Source organism: Myotis yumanensis, unplaced genomic scaffold, assembly GCF_028538775.1.
Source record: "Myotis yumanensis isolate MYYU_CA2020_CCGP unplaced genomic scaffold, mMyoYum1.0.hap1 SCAF_4, whole genome shotgun sequence".
In the NCBI taxonomy this organism is placed as follows: Eukaryota; Metazoa; Chordata; class Mammalia; order Chiroptera; family Vespertilionidae; genus Myotis; species Myotis yumanensis.
Window position 1 is genome coordinate 90,226,765 of NW_027223755.1, and position 24,174 is coordinate 90,250,938.

At 43.6% G+C, this 24,174-nt stretch overlaps 2 protein-coding genes and 1 pseudogene across 2 annotated transcripts in view; all 3 read right to left on the bottom strand.

Annotated features, from left to right (window-relative positions):
- The window catches only part of RRN3 (RRN3 homolog, RNA polymerase I transcription factor), a 36,754-nt gene extending 34,385 nt beyond the window's left edge, over window positions 1-2,369 (bottom strand). Inside the window, exons 1-2 of the mRNA XM_070412945.1 lie at window positions 2,256-2,369; window positions 311-416 (exon numbers count right to left, since the gene is read on the bottom strand). Of these exons, the coding sequence (XP_070269046.1) occupies window positions 311-416; window positions 2,256-2,344 (195 nt within the window). The 5' untranslated portion in view covers window positions 2,345-2,369. The remainder of the gene's footprint in view (window positions 1-310; window positions 417-2,255) is intronic.
- Window positions 2,370-13,169: 10,800 nt separating this feature from the next.
- On the bottom strand, window positions 13,170-22,915 carry LOC139009468 (uncharacterized). The gene is made up of 2 exons (XM_070413757.1): window positions 21,665-22,915; window positions 13,170-13,425 (listed from the first exon to the last, which is right to left on the bottom strand). Exon 1 carries the CDS (start codon window positions 22,913-22,915, stop codon window positions 21,695-21,697), a length of 1,221 nt encoding a protein of 406 aa, XP_070269858.1. The 3' UTR covers window positions 13,170-13,425; window positions 21,665-21,694.
- On the bottom strand, window positions 15,341-16,037 carry LOC139008230 (cytochrome b-c1 complex subunit 7-like; annotated as a pseudogene).
- Window positions 22,916-24,174: the final 1,259 nt, after the last annotated feature.

Sequence of the window (24,174 nt, forward strand, 5' to 3'; positions counted from 1 at the left end):
AGAAACAGAATGCTGTGTTCTATGGTGTTTTTGCTCTAGCACTTGCTGAAAAACAAACCATATAAATAAAGCAGCTGAAGAGGTGAAACTTCAGCAAGAGATTATTACTCTAATTTTGAGCTGACAGCATCATGCTATTATTAAATATTTGATTTCAAGATAGATATCTAAAATTCATGTTATTACGCTAACTGGTCTTTAGTATAATAGCTATCATTGTATTCTGACCAACAAAAAACCAAACCTCAATGTCATTATATCTCAAGAAAGCTGGGGCGAGGGGCACCAAACTTCATGTGTTATCTGTTACCTTTTTGTACTTCAGCAAGACTTCTGTGACTGTTCCACCAAATCGAACAGTTTTTCTTGGGGGAGAGTTGAAGAAATCATTCTCTAATTCAAGCACATCTGAAATCCTGTATAACCAAGATTACCAAGCTATTAAGTATATGACTGAGAATGATAAAAATCACACCTCAACATTTATCAAACCATCATCATTCAGTGAGACAACTGCCTAATTGGCCTCCCTGCTTCCACCCTTATCCCCCAACAATCCATTCTTCACTCAGAGATCTAATATTTCAAAAACTTAAAACAGATCATGCTACTTGATGTTCAACTTTCCAAAAGGTTTCCTGCTCCACTTAGAATTCAAATCCAAACTCCATAATGAGGTCTTCAAGGTCCTCATTAATCTGGCCCCTGCCTACCACTCTGACCTCATTTCCAACTACTTACTAGGCTGCAGCCAATGTCCTTTCCATTCTTTGCCAAGCTGGTTCTGGTTTCACTTGCTGTTCCCTCTATCTCTGTGATTTTCAAACTGTTTCATCTCATGGCACATAAACTAATTACTAAAATTCTGCAAACACACCAAGAAATATACTTTTGCCAATCTGACAAAAAAAAAAAAAAAAATAGGTAAATGCCCTAGCCAGTTTGGCTCAGTGGATAAAGCACTGGCCTGCGGACTGAAGACTCCCGGGTTCGATTCTGGTCAAGGGCATGTATCTCGGATGCAGGCTCCAGGGCGCTTGCAGGAGGCAACCAATCAGTGTTTCTCTCACATCGATATTTCTCTCTGTCTTTCCCTCTCTCTTCCACTCTCTCTAAAAATCAATGGAAAACTACCCTCAGGCAAAGATTTTTTTAAAAATGATGTTGAAAAACAAACAGGTAAATAATAATTTTTTTTAAAAAAAAAAAGATAAAATTTTGATTCATTCACACCAGATGGCTATTATTGTGTTGGTTGTTGTAATTTTTGTGACAATCTAAACGAAAAGAGGTCAGTGCCCCTGACTAAATAGTCAAGTATTACATGTTTTTTAAATTCTTGTAGCACACCAGTTGAAAATCATTGCTCCCGAGATCTATACATGGTTGGATTATTGTCTTCATTCAAATTGAAATTCAAATGTCAGAGGCCTTCCCCATCAGAAATCTGAAATAGCCATCCCTCTCTCCCTGCTCAACATCCTGTTTTACTTATTCCCGGCAGTTATCATTATCTGAAATTATCTTGTTCATCTCTTTACTGTCTTTCTCTTCCTAGACTGGACGCTCCGTTGGGGGAAATGACGTGTATCTTTTGACAGACTACTTTCCCCAGTGTCTAAAACAGTAGGTAGGAGCTTCGTAAATATTACAATGAATCATATTACACTAGGTGTTTTACAAAGTTTGCTTCTTTTAAACAGCAGATTAATGAAAAACATACAACCCTACTAATGACTCTCAAAAAGTTAAACCCCAAAATATTTTAGGGGGGTAAGGGATTTTAAAAATTTGAACAAGATAGAGACTTGTTAAACACGTGTCTCGAAGCAAATCTCGGACAAAGAAATAAGATTCAATTTGCCATCAATGACAGCACTGAGCTGATAATCCAAACAGCCTAGGAAACTTTCCAAATCCAGACGAAGCAGCGGGAGGGCGGCGTGAAAGGCCCAAGGCAGTACCCAGGCCCGGGAACTAGGACGGAGGGAGCCCAAGTGAGGAGAAAACGGGACTCGGGAACAGAAAATCGATTAACTTTTCGATTACTTTTTCCAGCCTCTCTCCCACCGCTGGTATCCACTTAGGGAGCATGGGTTTACTCTTGAGAACCTGAGGTGACCCGCTCCCCTCTTCCCCCCCAAGCCCCCCGCCCCCCCACATTGGCTGTCCCAGGCCCTTTCAGATCCGCTCCCCTAAGGCCGGTCCTGGGATCTGGCCCCAGCAGCGCTGAGGGAAGCCGCCCGGACTCTTACCCCGTCCTGGATGCGCGCAACGTCTTGACTCCAGGGGCCGAAGCGGCTGCATCTCCAGGCAACCGCGTGTGAAGCAGTGGAGCCGCCATTGGGCCCGACAAATGCGACAACTGCGCCTCGCGCCGGAAGTCGTGCTCCTTCGAGTACCGCCTTCTGGTCGGAAGCGGCGGCCTTCAGCCAATCGGGAACCCCACGTGGGGAGAGCGGAGTGCGCTCGCGGGCTAGAGCGCCGCCAACGCTTTCTCCCCCAGCGCCCGGCCTCGGACCCCTTCTTCTCCTTGGAGGACTTTCCCGGCCCAGCGAGGTGCGGGGCCTGAAGCGGCCTCGAGCACGCTCTGCAGGGAGGGAAGTCCAGAGGGCCTGCCCGGTCCAGTTGTGAGGAACCCCAAGGAAGAGGGGCACGCCCGGGAGGTGCTAAACGGTGGCTGGGTTCCTCGAGTATTAACTTTTTGAAGTTAAAGCATGCTCTGTCAAACTGAAGAAACCGAGACCCTGTGATGACCTCAAACCCTCGAAAATTGAAGTGGGAAGGGGATTCGAACTAGACGGCTAGACCCTGGAAACAGCTCTGTATCCGCTGCACTGTCCTCACGGACACCCGAGATAATCTCATCCTCACGGAAACTGAGGTTTGACCAAGCGACTTACCCAAAAACCTCAAAGTGTGATGATACTAGGATGAGAAATCCAAGAGCGGGAGGAGACAGTTTCCAAGAGGCACTACCAGGGCTGGGCAAACTTTTTGACTCGAGGGCCACAATGGGTTCTTAAACTGGACCGGAGGGCCGGAACAAAAGCCTGGATGGAGTGTTTGTGTGAACTAATATAAATTCAAAGTAAACATCATTACATAAAAGGGTACGGTCTTTTTTTTTTTTTAGTTTTATTAATTTCAAACGGGCCGGATTCGGCCCGCGGGCTGTAGTTTGCCTAGGGTCTAGTGACTAGCTAGAGGCTAGCCCCTGAACTTAAAATTTTACAGGAGGTAAACGAGCCAGATCAGCAAAGCAGCGAAGGGCCTCCCGGGCATAAGGAACAGAACGTGGCGAGGTATGGAGAATGGGGAGGCAGAGGGAAAGAGGGACAACTCCTCCCCCTCGTCTCTATGATGCAGCCTTTGGAGACCCATCAAAAAAGTACATTATATCAGCTGAAGCACCTTGTGGAATATAAAACACTATTCTGTTTTACAACGTGTAAAATAAGTAACAAGTCTTTCTGCTGTCTCCATATGGTCCCACTATTGCTTCCTTCACCCTAGAGTTCCTGCAGAATGTTGGGCAGAAAACGTCAATGTCCCAAGAGCATTAGAAAGTGTGCCCTAGCTCACAACATGCTACAACACAGCTGTTTAAATGGGAATCTCTTCCCCTTCACCCCCAAAGGGAAAAAAAATTAAATCACAGTTCATTGGCTCTGTCAGAAGTATAACTCTGTACTGTCAAGCAATTTGACAATTTATTCTTTCGTTTTTAAAAAAGTCTAACATTGCCAGCACCGGTTTGGCTCAGTGGATAGAGTGTCAGCCTGCTGACTGAAAGGGCCCAGGTTCGATTCCGGTCAAGGGCATGTACCTTCGTTGCGGGCACATCCCCAGTAGGACATGTGCAGGAGGCAGCTGATCCATGTTTCTCTCTCATCGATGTTTCTAACTCTCTATCCCTCTCCCTTCCTCTCTGTGAAAAATCAATAAAATATATTTTAAAAAAAAAAGTCTGACATGTAGGGGGAAATACAAGAGGGTATAAGGCAGCGGTTCTCAACCTGTGGGTCACGACCCCTTGGGGGTTGAACGACCCTTTCACAGGGGTAGCCTAAGACCATCGGAAAACACATATATAATTACATACTGTTTTTGTTCAATTTGTAACAATGAAAATACATCCTGCATATCAGATATTTACATGACGATTCATAACAGTAGCAAAATTACAGTTATGAAGTAGCAATGAAAATAATTTTATGGGTGGGGGTCACCACAACATGAGGAATTGTATTAAAGGGTCGTGGCATTAGGAAGGTTGAGAATCACTGGTATAAGGGGATAAAAGGTGATGGAAAAAAATAAGGGGAAAAGTCTGATATATAGAAAAAGAATATGTTAATGTAAATTACAAAACATAATAAAATGTATCACCCAATTTATGAAAAAGAACATTAACCTGTACTATTGAAGCTTCCGTGTGCTCTTCCCAGATCCTACCTTCTCCCTGCTTCCTTCCAAAAGTATTCACTATCCTGATTTTTAAAAATAATTTAACTTGTCTTTATGTAATTACCATATGTATTCCTAGATAACACATTATTTACTTTTGCTTGTCTTCGAACTTGATAAAATTATTTCTATGCTGTATTATATTGCTGCTTGTTTTCAATTAGCTTTGTTTTTAGAATCCATCCCTGTTGTATGTAGTTGTATTTTATATTCTCTGTCATATAAAATATACCATGATTTATATATCCATTTTCCTGTCACTAACATTATTTTCCTTTCTCCATTCCCCCATTATGTACATTGCTATGAATATTCTTGAAAGTTCTAAAACCTGATTGTGAGAATTTTTTAGGGTAGAATTGTTAGTGTGAAGGGTACACAAGAAACAGTCCAAGAGCTTCCCAAAGTTGTACCAATATACACTTCCAGCAATATCTTCTTAAGTTTGAGCACAGACCCTTCCTTATTTTCCCAAAGCACAGCTAAGACAAGATTGCCATGCTTAAAAATATGTTCAGTGGAAGCCTGAGCTTGCAAGAAAAATCTTAAAACTAAATAGCATAATTCACAGTTGGAAAGCTTTGGTCATGTCCCTTCATTTGGGATCCTCTCCTCAATTACCTGGTTCCATGAGCCAACTCATCTTGCCAGGAAAAAAAGCCTTCTTTATCAGTCTTGCCTTCTCTAGAGTCCCATCTCTTTTTGTCTCCAAATCAAATCAAAGTAAATAAAGGCACCCCCACTTCCCAAAACAACAGAGCAAACAAGCATTAGCAAGCTGCCTGCAAAGATGAAGCCTTGCCCACAGTGTAGTCATCCTGTTACCTCGCTGTGAATTACAGTTGTTCGTAATTGTCCTGAGCTTCTTCATTCCAGGATGAATTTTTGCTTTACTTTCAAATACACAGTAGACCCATTAAGCTGTTTTTTCAAAAGAGCAGTCTTCCCCTAGAGATGAATTTTACAATCATCCCTAGAGTAGTTCTGTTGGTTAAAGCCTCTTGGCTTGAGCCTGGCCAGCATGGTTCAGAGGTTGAGCGTCAACCTATGAACCAGGAGGTCAATGTTTGATTCCCTGTCTGGGCACATGCCCAGGTTGCAGGCTCAATCCCTAGTAAGGGGAGTGCAAGAGGCAACCAATCAATGATTCTCTCTCATCACTGATGTTTCTATCCCTCTCCTTCTCCCTTCCTCTATGAATCAATAAAAATCCTATCTAATAAAGAGGGAATATACTAATTGACCTTCACACATTGCAAAGATGGAGGCGCCCATAGTCAATAAGGAGGGAATATGCTAATTGACTGCCCCACCCTCAAAGATGGTGGCACCCACAGCCACAAGATGGTGGCACCCAGTCCCCTCAGTCCCCCAGCCACCCAGGGCTGCCCGAGGCACAGGTAACCAGGGCCGGCAGAGGCTTGCGCTGCCGGTAGTGGCAGCAGCAGAGGTGTAATGGGGCGTCACCTTCCCCTGATCACTGGGTCGCCTCTCGCCCCTGATGGCTCCCAGACTGTGAGAGGGGACAGGCCAGGCTAAGGGACCCCCCTCCAACGCATGAATTTTCATGCACCAGGCCTCTAGTAAAATATAAAGCCTCTTGGCTTGAAAGTATCAGAAACTATCTTAAGCATAAAAAAAAAAATAAATCTAAGGATACCTATCAGAAAAGAATTTCTCATTGGTCAAGTTTGGGTCAGGTGCCCTTCTCTAACCCAGACTAAAGAAATGAGGTCATATTGTGCCAAATAGCTTCCAATGAATCTTTGCTGTGGATAAAGGGTCATTCTAAATGCTCAACAAATGTTTTTCAAATATTTGAATGTAGGGAAGAGCCACAGCAACAATTTCTAAATAGTGAAACTAAAAGTTAATATCCCATTTGATTTTTTTTCCTCTTTCCAGAGTCAATGATTATATTATGAGTCAATTATCTTTATAAAAACTCCATTCATTAATGAAAGATCTAATTAAAGATATATATAGAGAGATTATATATATATAATCTTTAAATTCGTGCATGGGGGGGGGGGGGGGCAGGTCCCCTCAGCCCAGCCTGCATCCTCTCCAATCTGTGACCCCTCGGGGATGTCCGACTGCTGATCAGGCCTAAACCAGCAGTTGGACATCCCTCTCACAATCTGGGACCTCTGGCTCCTAACTGCTCACCTGCCTGCCTGCCTGATATCCCCTAACTGCCCCCTGTGCCAGCCCGATCACCCCTAACCACCTCTGCCTGCTGGCCTGATCGCCCCCAACTGCCCCTCCCCTGCTGGCCTGGTCACCCCTTTCTTCCCCCCCTGCCAGCCTGGTTGCCCCCAACTGCCCCCCTCTGCTGGTCTGGTTGCCCCTAACTGCCCCCCACCAGCCTGGTCACCCCAACTGCTTCCCCACTGCTGGCCTGGTTTCCCCACTTAGCCTGCTGTTCAGTCACTTGGTCATCCCTCACTAACCCCCCTGCTGGCCTTGTTGCCCCACACAGCCCACTGTTTGGTTGTTACTGTTACTGTGACGGCGTCCCAGACAATTTGCATATTCCTCTATTATTAGTATACTAGAGGCCCGGTGCCTGAAATTCATGCACAGTTATGGGGGTGTCCCTCAGCCCAGCCTGCACCCTCTCCAACCTGACACCCCTCGGGGGATGTCCGACTGCCGGTTTAGGCCCAATCCCTGGGCTCAGTGGCTGGAGTGTCAGCCCTCAGATCAAAGGGTCAGGGGTTCGATTTCTGGTCAAGGGCACATACCTTAGTTGTAGGTTTATTGCCCAGCTCTGCTCCCTGGTCTTGCATGTGGAGGAGGCAACCAATTGATGTCTCTCTCTCTCTCATTGATGTTTCTCTCTCTCCTCTCTCTCTCTCCCACCCCTGCCTGCCTTCTACTTTCTCTAAAAAATCAACTGAAAATATATCCTTGGGTGAGGATTTAAAAAAAGATGTATATATATACATGTACCCTCTAAAGACCATTAATTTAAAGACGTCCTTGTCCCTGTATCTTGGCAATATTGACATTTTGGACCAGATAATGCTTTATGAAGGAAGGAGGCTGACCTGTGTATTATAAAATGTTTAGCAGCATCTCTGGCCTCTGCCCACTGCAGCAGCATTCACCTCCTCCCTATAGTGACAAGCAAAAATGTCTTTAAATGCTAACTAGCCCCTGAGGAGCAATATTGCCAAAATTAAGAACCACTGGTATAAAGCATGGCCTTAGTGAACTTTTAGTCCAAATAAAGACACAAAACATATTTCAAACAATTAGAGAACAAAAAAATTAAAACATCCTGGTGCCCTAAACGGTTTGGCGCAGTGGATAGAGCGTCGGCCTGCAGACTGAAGGGTCCCAGGTTCGATTCCAGTCAAGGGCATGTACCTGGGTTGCGGCCACATCCCTAGCAGGGAGTGTGCAGGAGGCAGCTGATCGATGTTTCTCTCTCATTGATGTTTCTAACACTCTATCCCTCTCCCTTCCTCTCTGTAAAAAATCAATAAAATATATTTTTTTAAAAACATACTGGTAATACACAAAATTATATTGTAAACAATCACAACATTTTTATTTTTCCTTTAATAATCTTGGGGGTACATAGAAAAAAATCATTTACCATTTTATTGTGTTGTCATATACAAGAGCCTCATGCTATTTAATGCTTATTTGGAGTGTTTTTCAGATTTTTATCAAAAGGATGCTACAGAGAAAAGTACTTTAATTTTCCCCCCACAATTCCTCAGAAGGCAACTGTATCTGGCTGAAGTTATGAGTCAGTAATATATTTTCTTTCCTTTTTTTTTAAAGTTAATCCTCAACTGAGGATATTTTTTCCATTGATTTTTTTAAATTTTTTTAATATTTTATTGATTTTTTACAGAGAGGAAGGGAGAGAGATAGAGAGTTAGAAACATCGATGAGAGAGAAACATCAATCAGTTGCCTCCTGCACATCTCCCACTGAGGATGTGCCCGCAACCCAGGTACATGCCCTTGACCGGAATCGAACCTGGGACCTTTCAGTCCGCAGGCCGACGCTCTATCCACTGAGCCAAACCGGTTTCGGCTTCCATTGATTTTTAAAGAAGGGAGGGAGGGAGGAAGGGAGGGAGGGAGGGAGGGAGGGAAGAAAGAAACATGTATCAGTTGCCTCCCACACAAACCCTAAATGGGGCCGGGGATCGAACCTGCAACCCAGCTACATGCCCTTGACCGGGAATCAAACCTGAGATCCCTGTTCATGGGCTTATACTCTAACCACTTATCAATACTGGCCAGGGCAGTAACATATTTTCTATTGTTTTATTAGCACAATTTCAGAAATTAGCTTTATCTGTCTTTCTAATTGGCCTTTGGTTGGTAAGGACCACCTAACCTCAGCTTTATCTGTTCCTACAGGCTTTCAATCTAATAGTAGTTAACATCTACATTCATCTATACAACAAATATCTTTTGAACACCTAAGTACCAGGCTCTGTGCCATGCATTTGGGGATTTGTGGTCAGCAGACAATAATACTAATAGTCCTTGCCCTCATGGAGCTTTCCATCTAATGAGAGAAACAGGTATTAATCAATTTAACGAATGATATAGTGATACTGTAGATATAACAAATGTATTAAGTCCTTTGAAGGAGATCACATGGTGCTCTGTGGTTCTAGAATGGGCAGAATTTACCTCCTCAGGGAGCTCAAAGAAGTTTCCCTGAGAAAGTGGTAATGGAGTTGAAAACTAAGAATCATTAAGTATGTGCAAGACCTCATGGCAAGAATAGAAAAGGGGGCCATCTCTTAGGATTTTAGTTAACAATCCAGGGTTGAGGTGATAATTATTTGGAGGAAGGTGGTGGTGGCTGCAATGAAGAGGATCAGTTGAAAAAACAGCCAAAATGAGAATCCTGAAATAAATAAATGATTGTCTGGGAATCCCTTTGTAATGCCAATATGCATTCCTTTTTCTTCTTTACAGTCAAATTACTTTATATAGTTCTTTTACAAAGCAAGACAAAAAGGTACAGCAATCTAAGCTGAGTGGATATTAAGTTTTATAAAAAGTAATGTATTATTTAACAGCAGTTCATCATGGTATAATCAGATAATGGGACTGGAAATTTTTTATCATACTAAATCATTTAATTAAAAATTTACTTCTGAAGATTAAAAATGGTGGCAAAGTAGGAGGATGCTGCATGGACATGCTCCCAGGAACAAGCTGGAATTACAACTGAAATACCGAAAGGCTTCCTGAATAATCAATGGAAAACTCACAGGAGAGAACCCTGATACCCAAGGACCGAAGGTAGAGACCGCACAGAGACTGGTAGGAGGGGTGGAAGCGGGAAAGGGCTGGCCTGGCACCTTCAGATGGCAACTGAAGTCAGAGAGATATCTCAGGTGTGTGTGGGGGGGGGCGGGGGGGGGGTGCCACTGAGAACTCTGGGATCTAATCCCAAAGCTGAGCTCCCAGCAGAGAACACCAAACTGAGGAGGATACCCACATAACGTCTATCTGTGAAAGGCAGGGTGGTGCTGTCTGCCAGGGAGTGGCAGCTGTAAGTTCGGGCACCCTCTTAGAGGGCCAACGCACAAAAATTCCCTGTGGAGCCACGTAGCTTGTGCTCTGGCAGAGGGAGGGTGAAGTGGACTGGAGCTGTGAGATCAGAACCCAGGACTGGGGTTTTGGGGGATAGAGCTCAGAAGGCAGACACCCCAAGTTTCCTGGGCTGAGTCATTCCCCCTCACAGTGGAGGACATCTTTCCCACACAGACATCTGCCTTACCTGGGGAGGAAGACAGTTGTCACACCCTATTGGAAAACACCTTGCCCTGAGGCCACTTAAGAGCTTAAAAGTAACAATTAGCCTCCAGGCAGAAGCAACTGCCCCACCCTGTTGAAAAAACTCGCCACACCTGAGGATGATTGCCTGGGGGGCAATTCAAGTCAGAAACCTATCAGTCTGTAGGTGGAGGCGGTCTCTGGAGGCTTTGAGTCTTTGCCTGATCCAATAAGTCAGAAGCAGCTTTTAACACTGTCCTGCACTAGTGATTGAGAGGTATAGAGCAGTGGTCACTAACCTTTCAGACCTCACCAAACACCAGTGGTCTGTGGACCACCAGTTGGCGACTGCTGCTCCAAAGTTCCTTAAACCAGCAGTCACAGACCACCGGTTGGCAACCGCTGGTATAGAAGATCTACCTAAAACATTGTCACAAACAAAACAGACAACCAAAATGAGGAAACAAAGAAACAACCCCCAAATGAAAGAACTAGAGAATTCTCCAAAAGAAGAGATAAATGAAGCAGAGATAAGAAATTTATCTGAAACAGTTCAGAGTAATGATAAAAAATTCTCAACAGTATGAAAAAAGATATAGTAACTATAAAAAAAGAACAGTCTGAGATAAAGAATGACATAACACAAATAAAGAACACATTGGAAGGAATACATAGCAGATTAGGGAAGCTGAGGATCAAATCAGTGAATTAGAAGATAGAGTTGAAAATATCACTCAAGCCCTAGCTGGTTTGGCTCAGTGGATAGAGTGTCAGCCTGTGATCTGAAGGGTCCCAGGTTCAATTACAGCCAAGGGCAAATGCCTGGGTTTCGGGCTCAATCCCCAGTAGGGGGTGTGCAGGGGGCAGCCGATCAATAATTCCCTCTCATAATTGATGTTTCTATCTCTCTCTCTCTCTCTCTCTCTCTCCCTTCCTCTCTGAAATCAATAAAAATATTAAAAAAAAGAAAAGAAAATATCACTCAATTAGAGAACCAAAAAGAAAAAGCAATTTAAAAACAGGAGGACAGCTTAAGGGAGCTGTGGGACAATGTGAAATGTAACAATATCAGAATAGTATGTGTGCCAGAAGAGGCAGAAAGGGAGAAAGGAATAGAGAAGTTGTCTGAAAAAATAATGGTAGAAAACTTCCCTAACTTGGTAAACGAAAAAGTCACACAAGTACAGGAGGCACAGAGAACCCCAATCAAGAAGAACCCAAACAGACCCCACCCAGACATAATATAATTAAAATGCCAAAAATTAAAAACAGAGAGGAAATCTTAAAGGCAGCAAGAGAAAAGAAAACTGTTACCTATAAAGGAGTTCCCATAAGGCTGACACCTGATTTCTCATCAGAAACTCTACAGGCCAGAAGGGAATGGCATGAAGTACTCAAGGTAATGGAAAGCAAGGATCTGAGACCAAGATGTCTATATCCAGCAAGGCTATCATTCAAAATAGACGGTCAAATAAAGAGCTTCCCAGACAAAAAAAAAAAAAGAATGCTAAAGGAGTTCATCACCACTAAGCCAGCATTACCAGGAATGCTAAAGGGATTGATATAAGGGATTGCTGAGAAGAAGAAACAGAGAGAGAAACCTAGCCATACAGAATTAAAATGGCTATAAATAAGTACCTCTCAATAATAACCCTAAATGTAAATGGATTAAGTGCTCCAATCAAAAGATGTAGGGTAGCTGAATGAATACAAAAACATGACCCAACTATATGCTGTCTGTAAGAGACTCATCTCAAAACAAAAGACACGCAGGATGCAAGTGAAGGGATGGAAAAAAATTTTCCATGCAAATGGATAAGAAAAAAAAAGCTGGAGTAGCAATACTCATATCTGGCAAAACAGACTTTAAAAGCATCATGCTAAGCGAAATATATTGCATGTAATATTATTATATTTAAGATCGTTTTTCTTGAAATATTAAGGCTTATTGCATGTAATATTATTATATTTAAAATTGTTTTTCTTGAAATAAAAAAACTGAAAAAAAGAATACAATAATAATGCAATAAGTAATAATGCAAGAATAAACTTTCATGTATAGTAGGTCCTCGGGTTACGTTGGAGATCTGTTCCTACGGTGCAACGTAACATGATTTTCACCATAAGTTGGAACCCACCTACATAAGCACCTAAGTCACTCACATGGAGCACATACACAGCAGTAATGAAGTGAAACAGTAAAAAAAATTTAAAAGAAAGATGACAATTCCTGATCTTTACTTGTGGTAAATAATAAAAAAAAACATAAAGCACATATGTACATAGTACATACGTCAAAATGACGGAACTTTTTTTTTATAAATAAATGGGAGATGGTGACTAGTCCGACGTAACCTGAGGACTGCCTGTACTCACAACTGTAAACCTACTTTTGCCCCACACTATGTACATGTACACACACAAACAGTTGTTTTAGATTCAAAATTTAGAGCATTCATTCTATATATCTTTTGATTTTATACATTTTTGATCTTCTAATATAAGACTTTAAAGTTATAAATTTTCCTCCAAAAATTGCATTAGCTAAATTCCACAAATTTTGATCACTGATTGGCTGCCTCTTGCACGCCCCACACTGGGGGTCGAGCCTGCAACCGAGGCATATGCCCTGACTGGGAATTGAACTGTGACCTCTTGGTTCATAAGTCAATGCTCAACCACTGAGCTATGCCAGCTGGGCTATAACATGATTTTTTAAAATGCCCAGTATTCCAAAATTTACTCAAATATTTAATAAGAACTAGTTTGCCATGCACTGTTGGAAGAAATAAGATATATTCCTGCTTTTGTGTGTAGTTGAATTTTGAGTAATGTCTGTCAGAATCATTATTCTATTATGATTCTTTTTTTTAACAATAAAGAAACATAGATTGTCAAAGAAAAAAATTACTTCTATAACAAAAATAAAGAATAACCTAAAACTATATTTTGTTGTATGACGCATTTTCCCATTTATTAAAATGACTAGAGGCCCGGTGCACGAAATTCTTGCATGGGTGGGGTCCTTAGGCCTGGCTGGCGATCATGGCTTATCGGGCTGCCTTGCCCAGTCTAGCAAGTCTGCTGGTATGAGTTGGTCAAAATTCCGGATGGAGGTTTCCAAAATGAGATGAATGTATTTGTACTTTTATAAAGTTGGCACTTAAATATGTAGAAACATTGGTGAGTTCTGGAAAGAAAAAGAAAACAATTTTTATTTGAAATGACATTTATAAACATAGACTGGAACAAAAAATTAGGGTTGTTGATTTTCATTCTCTCTTGAAAAGTACAGCTTTAAAAAGAGAAGTCGCTCATTGACTAATCTAGAATATTACAACTTAAGTAACAATTAACAGGCTTAATAAAAAGGCTCATTAGTAATTTTAACTTGGAAGGAAAGCTTATAACATAAGTTTTATAACAAATTACACATCAATTATACATCAATTTCAGCTTCTCCATTTGTGTGACATTGAGAAAATTACTTAACCTCTCATTATCAAATCTACAATCCTTCAATAGCAAATGCTAACTTCCTTAAGTAAAGATAATAGTGATGCCTACTCCTGATTATTGTGAGGAATGAGATAATACCAGTAAATTATTTAGTACAATGTGTATTATAAACACCCAATAAATGTAGCTAGTATTGTTAACAAATGCCCCATCTGTGTTGATTCAAAAATGATACAAATGGGAATACAAAGGTGAATAAAATAAAGATGAATACGATCCTCATGGTCTAGTGGAAAATGGTCTAGTGGAAAAGATATCTATAATAATAAAAGCGTAATATGCTAATTAGACCAGACATCCTTCCAGGCATCCTTCAGACAACCTTCCAGATAAAGCCGGGGCTTTGAGGGCTGAGGCAAGCCACTGTGGCTGCGACGGCTGAGCCCCTTGCACAAATTTCGTGCATTGGGCCTCTAGTATTATATAAGAAGCAATGATTCATTTGAGGATCAAAAGAAGATTTTTTTCTTTAAGTATCTCATAGAATAATAAAAAAGCATTTTTTTATTATTCTAGGTCAGGGTTTATCAATGTGACGTTTTGGGCTGGACAGTTGTGTTGTGAGGGGCTGGCCTGTGCATTGAACAGTGTTTTGCAGCATTTTTTGCCTCTACACACTAGATGCCAGTAGCACCCTCCCCACTCTGTGTGTTTGTATTGCTGAGGGCCATCACTGTGACCTCAAAGTCCAAGCCTGGGCATCAGTTTCCACCTACTATCCCCAGAATATTCAGAGCCTGCCATCTGGCCACTGGACTGCTCAGGGCCTGAGCATCACCACCTACACATTGTAGACTCCACTAATGGCAATGCCAGACAGCAAGAAATGAAATCTCAATCTAGGAATCAGGGACTCGACAAATCACCTATCCTCAAGCCAGCCGACCAAGATGAGATGGCCAGGTTCTCAGATCTGGGTGTCACTGGGCAGAGTGAAATACATCATGTTGGCTGCAGGCCTGACTGTCAAGGCCCCTCTTTTCTCTCCCTCTGGCCAGTTGTTCTCTGTCAGGTTCATGGCTTCAGCTGATGCAAATGGAGTCAAAGCAACTAACCGTACAGCATACCCCAGACAAACAGGGGGATCAGGAGTAGCTTTTTCTTGTTAGATAAATAGCCACACAATATCCTAGATTTTACTTAAAACACACACACACACACTCATATAATTGATTTCAGAAAGGAAGGGAAAAGGAGAGATAGAAACATGAATGAAGAGAGAGAGAACCATTGATTGGCTGCCTCCTGCATGCCCCACACTGGGGATGAAGCTGGCAACCCGGGCATGTGCCCTGACCAGGAATCAAATCGTGACCTCCTGGTTCATAGGCTGATGCTCAACCACTGAGCCATGCCAGCCAGGCCTTGATTTTGCTTTATGACCCTCAGAACCTAAAATATTTATTATCTGGGCCTTAATAGAAAATGTCAATGCCTGTTTTATTTACTTATTTTTAAAGTTAAAATATACATTTATTTAAAGTAATATATTTGCAGCCCTGATGGTTCTAAATTGTACATTTCAGGTTTAAGCAATGTCATTAAAATTATGAGGACAGATGCAGACACAGATTTCGATTACATGATTATTTCTTCGTCCATTCTTCTCTTTTTTCCTTTCCCAAATAACCTCTTTCAGATATGGTTCAAGGTAGAATTTATCCTCCTCATATTTTGTCCACCGCTCTTTACGCAAGTTCTGCTGCCTTGTCCTGACTGGATAGCTCAGTTGGTTGGAGCTTCGTCCTAATACAGCAAGGTTGCAGGTTCGATCCCGGGTCAGGGCACATACAAGAATCAACCAATGAATGCATAAATAAGTGGTACAACAAATTGATGTTCTCTCTCTCTCTTTCTCTCTTCTTTCCTCTCTAAAATAAATAAATAAATAAATAAATAAATATTTTAAAGATCTGCTGCCTCAGGGACAGGTCTAGTGCTCTCTTAATGAGAAACACGCTGTTGTTATATAGGTTCTCAGGAAGCCTTCTAATGGCTTTTATTTATATATATATATATTTTTTTTTTTTATTGATTTTCTACAGAGATGAAGGGAGAGGGATAAAGAGTTAAAAACATTGATGAGAGAGAAACATTGATCAGCTGCCTCCTGCATACCTCCCACTAGAGATGTGCCCGCAACCAAGGTACATGCCCTTGACTTGAATCGATCCTGGGACCTTTCAGTACGCAGGCCGACTGGCTTTATCCATTGAGCCAAACCGGCCAGGGCCTAATGGCTTTTTTTACATCATCATTCACATGTATTATATCGTCTCACATTAACCCCAGTTTATTGAATCCTGCAGCTACCAGGTTGATGCTGCAAACAGCAGGCCTGCTCATCATTTTGACCTGAGATTGAAGCATTGCCTACTGGTTAAGTCCAAGAGGGCCTAAACCCCTATTTTAGATAAATACTTATCTTACAATCATATAGAGAAACGTGTCAAAACATTTGATGTTTACTCTACCTGATGTCATCTTTGTAGCAAAAAAAAAAAAAAAAAAAGTCATGTACAAGTAAACAAACACCTGAAAGTGTTTTCCAAGATGAATACCCATGGAGCCTACACTTCAATTAAAAACTGTTGCTAACATCTAGTAGGTCTTTTTTCATCTTAGAAGAGGGAGGGATCTTGGCAATTATTTTCTAGCTAGAGGCCCAGTGTACAAAATTTGTACATGGGGGGCCCTCAGTCCGGCCTGCACCCTCTCGCAATCTGGGACCCCTCGGAGGATGTCTGACTGCCGGTTTAGGCCCGATCCCGTAGTTGAATGTCCCTCTTGCAATCCAGGACCACTGGCTCCTAACCGCTCGCCTGCCTGATCGCCCCAACCACTCTGCCTGCCTGCCTGATCTCCCCTAACCACTCTGCTTGCCTGCCTAATCGCCCCTAACTGCTCACCTGCCTGCCTGATCACCCCTAACTGCTTGCCTGCCAGCCTGATCACCCCTAACCACTCTGCCTGCCTGCCTGATCGCCCCAACCACCTCTGCCTTGGCCCCTGCCACCGTGGCTTCATCCAGAAGCACATCCAAAATGACATCTGGAAGGTTGTTTGGCTGTCCAGTCTAATTAGCATATTACACTTTTATTATTATAGATTACTGGCCTATTGTCATTATTTTATCACAGAGTCCATCATAGAATTAAGAACACAAAATAGACTTTAAAATCCTTCAAATGTTTGTCTCAGTTGGTGCCCCCACACCCTTTCTCTCCTCTATCTCTCTACAACCTCTGAGTCTCAAGCACCCTTGCCTATGGATACCCTTGCCTATCAGGCTGTTTTTCCCAAATGGTGTCCCCAACAAGCCATGGACTATTACACCTCTGTGCCTTTCTATTGATGCTTTTCCCTTTGCATGGAATGTTCTTCTCAACTTCTTCACCCAATGAACACCTACTTTGGGATCCAACTAAAAAATCTCTCATCCACTGCACACCTGTATTCTGAAAGCACTTTGACCAGATTTGTTACATTATACTGTGTTAGTTATTCCTATGTCTCTCTCCCTTGATAAACAGTGAGCTCTTGGAGAGTGAGGGTATCTTATTTAGCGCTGATCCCCAGAGCCTACTGTAATGCCTGGCACTTGCTAGAAATTCAATAAATGTATCGTCACCCTAGCTGGTTTAGCTCAGTGGACAGAGCGTCGGCCTGTGTACTGAAGGGTCCAGGGTTCAATTCCGGTGAAGAGTACATGGCCGGTTTGCAGGCTCAATCCCCAGTAGGGGGTGTGCAGGAGGCAGCTGATCAATGATTCTCTCTCATCATTGCTGTTTCTATCTCTCCTTCTCTCTCTGAAATCAACAAAAATATATTTAAAAAATAAAAAATAAATGTATGGTCAAAAAGAATATATGTATGGTCAATGAATTAATTCTGTAAAGGACATTGCTCCCGGCCAGCATGGCTCAGTGGTTGAGCGTTGATCTATGAATCAGAAAGTCACGGTTCGATTCCTGGTCAGGGCACATGGCCAGGTTGTGGGTTCGATACCCAATGGGGGGGGGGGGCGTGCAGGTGGCAGCCAATCAATGATTCTCTCTCTCATCATTGATGTTTCTAACTCCCTCTCCCTCTTTGAAATCAATTAAAATATATTTAAAAAAAATAAAGGGCACTGCATGGCTCTTCCTCTCAAAAACTAATTCTTCCACTAAGAATTATTAGGTAGACACCAATCTACTCCTTCTCCTTATCTAAAATTTTCTCTTCTTTAGAGCCATTTCTTTGATTTAGAAAAATAAGTCTATAAGCTTTCTGATGGCAAGGTCTGCATCCTAAGTATTTCAATCTTATGTTTTACCTGAAAAAATAGAATGGGAAAAAATTAATGATCTCATTCACTAATACTAAATCCTTTCTGGAATTATTTTGGTTTGCTAGTGTTTTGCTTTTTTTTGTCTTCTTTTTAAAAATACAAATAGCCTTGACTGGTTTGGCTCAGTGGATAGAGCGTCGGCCTGCGGACTGAAGGGTCCTGCGTTCGATTCCTGTCAGGGGCATGTGCCTTGGTTGTGGGCATATCCCTGGTAGGAGGTGTGCAGGAGGCAGCTGATTGATGTTTCTCTCTCATCGATATTTCTAACTCTCTATCTCTCCCTTCCTCTCTGTAGAAAATCAATAAAATATATTTTAAAAAATAAAAAATACAAATACAAATAAACAAATCACTGCCTACCTTTTAGCCAGAACCACCATCTTCCAGTAATTCGCCAAAATGACTAACACAAAGGGAAAGACAAGGGGCCCCAGCTATATGTTCTCCAGGCCTTTTAGAAAACATGGAGTTGTTCCTTTGGCCACATACATGCGAATCTACAAAAAAAGTGATACTGTAGACATCAAGGGAATGGCACTACTCAAAAGGAATGCCCCACAAACGTTACCATGACAAAACTGGAAGAGTCTACAGTGTTACCCAGCATGCAGTGGGCATTGTTGTAAACAAACAAGGGGATAGATCTTTGCCAAGAGAATTAACATACATATTGGGCATGTTAAGCACTCTTGGAGCTGAGATAGCTTCCTGAAACATATAAAGGAAAATAACCAGAAAAAGAAGGAAGCCAAAGAGAAAGATATTTGGGTTAAACTGAAGCACCAGCCTGCTCCATTCAGAGGAGGATACTTTGTGAGAACCAATGGAAAGGAGCCTGAGCTGCTGGAATCCATGAATTTATGGCATGGTAAGTGTAAAAAAAAAAAAAAAAGACCGTGTCCAGTCCTAGCTGATTTGGCTCAGTGGCTAGCCCAGGGGTGGGCAAACTTTTTGACTTGAGGGCCACAATGGGTTCTTAAACTGGACCGGAGGGCCAGAACAAAAGCATGGATGGAGTGTTTGTGTGAACTAATATAAATTCAAAGTAAACATCATTACATAAAAGGGTGCGGTCTTTTTTTTTTTTTTAGTTTTATTCATTTCGAACGGGCCGGATTCGGCCCGCGGGCCGTAGTTTGCCCACGGCTGGGCTAGTGTCAGCCTGCAGACTGAAGGGTCCCAGGTTCGATTCTGGTCAAGGGCACATGCTCGGGTTGCAGGCTCAACCCCCAGTAAGGGGCGTGCAGGAGGCAGATGATCAATGATTCTCATCATTGATGTTTCTATTTCTCTCTCCCTTTTCCTTCCTCTCTCAAATCAAAATATATTAAACACACACACACACATAGCCCAGTGTCCAAACTGAACAAAACTAAAGGAGTCAAAATGCTTTGCTCCTATAGTTTATCTTTGTAATGTATATATACATACACACACACACCTATAGAGAGAGTATATATACAATCTCTTAAAGGAGAATGGAAGAAAACTGTAAGGAAATCTAGTTTGGCTTCCACTTAATATTCAGTTGTATTCCATGTTAGAAATGAAGTTAACCAATATGAATAAAGATGAACACCTTCTTGGATAATATGTTGGTATTTTTGAGCAACAAATAGCAAACCATAATATTCAAATTGCTCTGCTTCATACCCTTTCCTCTTATCCCCCAAAGAGCAGGTAACTTATGGAACAGAATTAGAAAGACCAGGAAATCGATACTCAGCAAAGTATACTATTATGACAGCACTTAACTCACAGAAAGCAGGGCCACCAATTTTGACATTCACATGGCCTTTTCTACCTTTCTAATTGTCAAAGAAATGGAGAGTTAAGCAGAATTCACCTTCAATAGCCTTAACCATAAAGTCCATCAAACAGGTTAGCACAAAGGGTGTGTGATTTAGTAGAAAGTGCATGTGATTTAGTACAAATAAGAAAATGTTCAAACTTCAACATTGTCCCAAGTTTCATTTATATACTTAACTTTTACCTTTAAGTTGACTCATGTCTTTTTTGTTTTTTTTTGTTTTTCTTACTTAAATAAATGTATTTCAAAAAGCAACCGACCAGTTGGTTGGAGCATTGTCCTATACACCAAATGGTTTTGGGCTTAATTCCTGGTCAGGGCACTTACCTACGATTGTGGGTTTAATCCCTAGTCGGAGGGGAAATGGAGGCTATTGATGGATATTTCTCTCTCACATTAATGTTTCTCTCTCCCAAATTAAAAAACAAACAAACATATCCTCAGGTGAGGATTAAAAGAAAAAAAAGCAGCCTGGCCAGTGTTGCTCAGTGGTTGACCATTGACCCATGAACCAAGAGTTCCCTGGTTGATTCCTGGTCAGGGCACATGCTAGGGTTTTGCAGGCTTAATCCACAGTAGGGGGCATGCAGGAGGCAGCCAATTGAGGCATCTCTCTCATCAACATTTCTATCACTCTCTCCCTTCCTCTCTCTAAAATCAAGCTTATGTAATAAAGCAGTAATATGCAAATTGACCATCACTCCAACACAGTGGCCGCCCCCATTTGGTCAAAGATGGCCACCACAAGATGGCCAGCAGGGGAGGGCAGTTGGGAAGGCAGCTGGGGGGAACCAGGCCTGCAGGGGAGGACTTTTGGGGGGGACCAAGCCTGTAGGGGAGGGCAGTTGGGTGGGACAAGGCCTGCAGGGGAGGGCAGTTGGGGGGGACCAAGCCTGTAGGGGAGGGCAGTTGGGTGTGACTAGGCCTGCAGGGGAGGACAGTTAGGGGTGACCAGGCTGGCAGGGGAGGGCAGTTGGGGGCGACCAGGCTGGCAGGGAATAGCAGTTAGGGGCAATTGGGCTGGCAGGGGAGTGGTTAGGGGGTGATCAGGATGGCAGGCAGAAGCGGTTAGGGCAATCAGGCAGGTAGGCAGGCAGGCAGGTGCACAGTTAGAAGCCAGCAGTCCCAGATTGGAGAGGGTGCAGGCTGGGCTGAGGGACACTCCCCCCATGCACAAATTTTGTGCACTGGGCCTCTAGTAAAAACATATGTTTTTAAAAAACAACCAACACTATTTTAAATGGAAAAACCAGTGATACTTGGCAATAGAGGGTATCCATTGAAATGACTTTATTAACACAAATGGTATTAAATCCTAGCTGGGGACCTTACCAAAATGTTAGAGATGTAAGAGATCACTAACCCCCAAACTAAGGACATTCTCTTTGACATAATCACAAAGATTGAGAAAGAACTGAAAAGAGAGTAACTTGCCCACTGGAGAGCTCATTGCCATTTAATGCTGTGTCCCTGTAACACCTAAAGTCCTCGTTTCAGAAACATTGCAGTCCTCCTCCCAACTAGGCCTAAGTAAAAGAAACTATTCACACTAGTATCTGGTAGAGTAGGTAAGAAATCTTATAGCTCAGGGCACCAAAGTTCCAAAAATCTAATCCTCGAGGGAAAAGGCCACTTCATTTCCACTAACTTAATTGTTTTTTTAACTTTTTTTTTTTTTTAACAGAAGAGGTTGAGGAAACAACTAGAACATAGATCTGGAAATGATCAAGAAATACTGTAGGTGAAGATTCCTCCCAAGGTACTTACTTGGCAGAGGCCAGAGCATCTGCTTCTGTATTAGAGATGGCGACTGTTCTGGGTGGTAGGGGCAGGCCCACTCTCATGGGGCATTGACTGCTGGGCCTCAGTAGCTAGAGCCAGGGACTCGGGGAGCGGGGATACAGTGTCAGGGACTTCCTGGCTTAGTTCCTGGCCCCCCGATGGCTCCTGGGCATGTGAAGATTGTCTGAGCTCAGTCTCTTGAACTAAAGTAGTGCTCATGGGGGCCTGTTGGGTGTTATACAGGGCCTGAGAGTCCTGGACAGCCAGGGTGACCCATGGGGCTGGCGTAAGCTGGGTCAGAGGGGCCTGGGAGGCCAGAGCCTGGGTTTGGAAAGCCTGAACAGGTGGAGGCTGAGTTTGAGAGGCCAGAGAATGATTCTGGAAATCCCTCTCGGAGTCTCCTGGGACCTGGAAATGGCTCTGTGCAGCCACATGCACCAGGGGGTACCTCTGTGAGTTCATGGAAGCTGCAGTCTGGGTATCAGAGACCAGAATGTCCGGAGGCTGAGCTGTAGGGTACAAGGGGACACCAGGCAGGTTGTCAGAGGCAACAGTGACTAGAGGCTGGATCGTAGGCAGGCTCTTAGAATAACAAATCCTGAGAGGCTGACTGACAGAGGGCGATGGGACCACGGGCAGGCTCTTAGAGGAGACAATGGCGGGAGGCGGAGGCTGGTTCTGAGCGGATGAAGTGAGCTTTACTCCTTCTGAATGTTGTACAGCTTCCGGTTCCGGGCCCAGATCCTCTCGGCTCACGTCTTCAGCCTCGCTACCGGTTCTGACACTTGTCATTTCGTCTTGGTCCTGGTCCTCCTTCGGTAGCTGCTTAGATTCCTGGGCTGTGAGGAGGGTCCTATTCAGAGTGGAAGCAGCACTTTCGAAGAGTCTCCTGCGGCTCTGGCCCCGTCGGACCCGCGCCAAGGAGCGGGTAATGTTTAAGGTGAGCGACACGTGCTGGCTCAGCGCGCCCGTGTGGGCGGGCCGCTTCCAGGTGTCTTCGGGACTCAATTCGATGTTGCTGGTGTACCAGAAGACCCACCAGAGGAGGCTGAGGAAGATGATGATGGAGCCCAGGTAGAGCAGCAAGTCGTAGAAGATGAGGTCGGAGAAGATCCCCACGAACAGCACGGTCGCGCCCACCACGTCGAAGGCGACGCCCAGCCAAAAGAAATGCCGGCAACGGCCCAAGCACCTCAGCCTCCCGGCCTCCAACTCCGAGCTGCCTGAGAGCTCCATGACCTCCCACCGTCGGGGGCGCCCGGTCCGCAGAGGTGACTGCTTGGTTGGATGGCGCAGTCCCAGGCCGGCTGCGGCCGCTGGGTCCCCATCCCCATAGCAACGCCTGGCGGGTGAGCCGCGCAAGGGGCGGGGCCAGAGAGCGGCGAGCGGGGCCGCCTCTCACCTGCCCCGAGGAAACAGGCTGCGGCCCAGCAGAAGCACGCAGGCGCGGTACGGTCTCCTCGCCCGTGCGGCCGCTTCCTCCGCATGCGCAGTTCCTCCTGCCGGTGCGCCGTTCGCGCGTTCGCCGCGTGCAGGTTGGGTAGCGCGCTCTGCGGCCCTTGGACTGCGTCCGCGCCAACATTCCTCTGCCCACGCCCTGGCCTTCCAGACCGAGTGCGAGATCCTGGAGGAGAACAGAGGGCAAGGGCCCTCTTCTAGTAACGACCCCCTGGCAGCCAGTACAGCTTGCCCTCGATTTCCCTTGTTTTTGGTGAAGAAGTGACTGGGTTAGGGTATGTTGTTACCAATTTGTTATCTATTTGCCCAAATAGTGACTGGACTAGTACATACTTGTGTTACTTAATAGCAGATCTAGAGGTGAATTGTCGGTTTCTGCACACCCCCTACTGGGGATGTGCCCGCAACCAAGGTACATGCCCTTGACTGGAATCGAACCCGGAACCCTTCAGGCCGACGCTCTAGCTAGCCACTGAGCCAAACCGATTAGGGCGATATATATATTGATTTCAGAGAGGAAGGGAGAGGGAGAGAGATAGAAACATCAATGATAAGAGAGAATCATGATTCGTTGCCTCCTGCACAATCCCCTACTGGGGATTGAGCCTGCAACCGAGGCATGTGCCCTGACCGGGAATCAAGCTGTGACCTGCTGGTTCATAGGTTGATGCTCAACCACTGAGCCATGCCAGCTGGGCTAAGATATATTTTCTTGTATCATTAAAAGGTTTACAATAATAGTAACATCTTCATTTGAGTACTTTCTCCGTGTCAGGTACTATGCTCACGAACCTCTTTATTTGAGTTATCATTTAATTCTCACAACAGTCCTCTGAAATAGGTTCTATTATTATCTGTACTTCATAGTTGAAGAAAATGAGAAATGGAAACCAACTTATTCAAGGTCACTAGGTTGCAAATCAGTGCATAATATGGAACAGTGTAGTGAACTGGAAGTCAGGAGATAATGCTTCAAGACTTACTATGTGCCCTATGCTGTGGCTGCAAATGCATTTGAGCAGAGTGCTCAGAAACAG

Bases quoted from the DNA above. Each gene is read 5' to 3' on its own strand.
- LOC139009468 (XM_070413757.1), bottom strand. From the start codon at position 22,915: ATGGAGCTCTCAGGCAGCTCGGAGTTGGAGGCCGGGAGGCTGAGGTGC.